Genomic DNA, 1124 nt, shown 5'->3' with positions numbered 1-1124 from the left:
GTGCTTTTTGTCGTGATGCGTCATCGTTGTTGTATGTTAAGGTTAAAATTGCGGGTCGAGAGATCCCCGCCTTGTTAGATTCCGGTTCGAGTCGCACGTTTTTGGGACCTGCCGCGATAGAGATCGTGAAAGAATTCCGTATGAATTTTGAAAGCGCCGACGGGCGACGCGTGACAACCGCCACGGGGCAAACCACGCGAATTCGGGGAGAGATCGAGATCCCGTTTACGATACGCCATCGAACGAAACCCTTGCGAGTGTGCGCGTTGCCGACTCTCGCGTTACCGTGTATAATCGGGATCGATGCTCTCTCGCTTTTTGGGATCGGAGTAGATTTCGCGACACACCGATGGTGGTTTAAAGACGCTCCGAATATCGAGTACGCGTTCGACGAGAGATGCGGCGACCAGGCGCCCCGCGCCAACGCCGCCGAGGGAGCGGCGGCCGAACCGGTGGCGGCGCCCGCGGAAGCGGGGCCGGCCCTGAGGGCCGTGGAGTGTCCGTCGCAAGCCGCGCTCTCCGATACCGTCGCGATACCGAAACGCGCGCGGACCAGGCGCCCGCGCAATAATCCACCGCTTTGTTGTGGCCTGGTAGAAATGTCGGCCACGGAAGAACAGCGGTTAACAGAGTTTCTCGCGTCGGAAATTGGGGGTGATTCGGGCAAGCCCGGCATCACGTCGCTAACCGAACATAAAATCGACGTCGGGGGGCACGCGCCGATCAAACAGCGCTACTACCCGGTGTCGCCGAAAATTCAAGAAGCGATCTACGCGGAGGTAGATAAGATGTTAGAAGACGATGTTATTGAGCCCTCGAAAAGCGAATGGTCCACGCCAATAGTTATGATCAAAAAGTCGAATGGCACGTATCGGTTTTGCCTCGACTTCCGTAGGCTGAATAGCGTATCGAAAAAAGACGCGTACCCGCTACCGTACATGAACGCGATTTAGATAAATTACGGGCCGCCCGGTACATCTCGACCATCGATTTAAGTCAGGCATATTTCCAGATACCGCTGGAAAAGAGTAGTCGCGAGTTAACAGCTTTCACGGTTCCCGGTAAGGGATTATTTCATTTTAAAAGGATGCCGTACGGACTCACGGGCGCGCCTGCGTACTTTC

At 55.5% G+C, this 1124-nt stretch overlaps 1 protein-coding gene across 1 annotated transcript; it reads left to right on the top strand.

Moving 5' to 3' along the window:
- The first annotated feature begins 140 nt into the window (after positions 1–140).
- LOC105563055 lies at positions 141–953 on the top strand. Its single transcript, XM_012014373.1, has one exon. The coding sequence runs from the start codon at positions 141–143 to the stop codon at positions 951–953; it is 813 nt and encodes a 270-aa protein (XP_011869763.1).
- Positions 954–1124: the final 171 nt, after the last annotated feature.

Source organism: Vollenhovia emeryi, unplaced genomic scaffold (assembly GCF_000949405.1).
Source record: "Vollenhovia emeryi isolate VEMERY1.0 unplaced genomic scaffold, V.emery_V1.0 DF951149.1, whole genome shotgun sequence".
NCBI lineage: Eukaryota > Metazoa > Arthropoda > Insecta > Hymenoptera > Formicidae > Vollenhovia > Vollenhovia emeryi.
The sequence above is the reverse complement of the archived record's forward strand: the minus strand, read 5'-3'. Positions and strand labels throughout refer to the sequence as shown.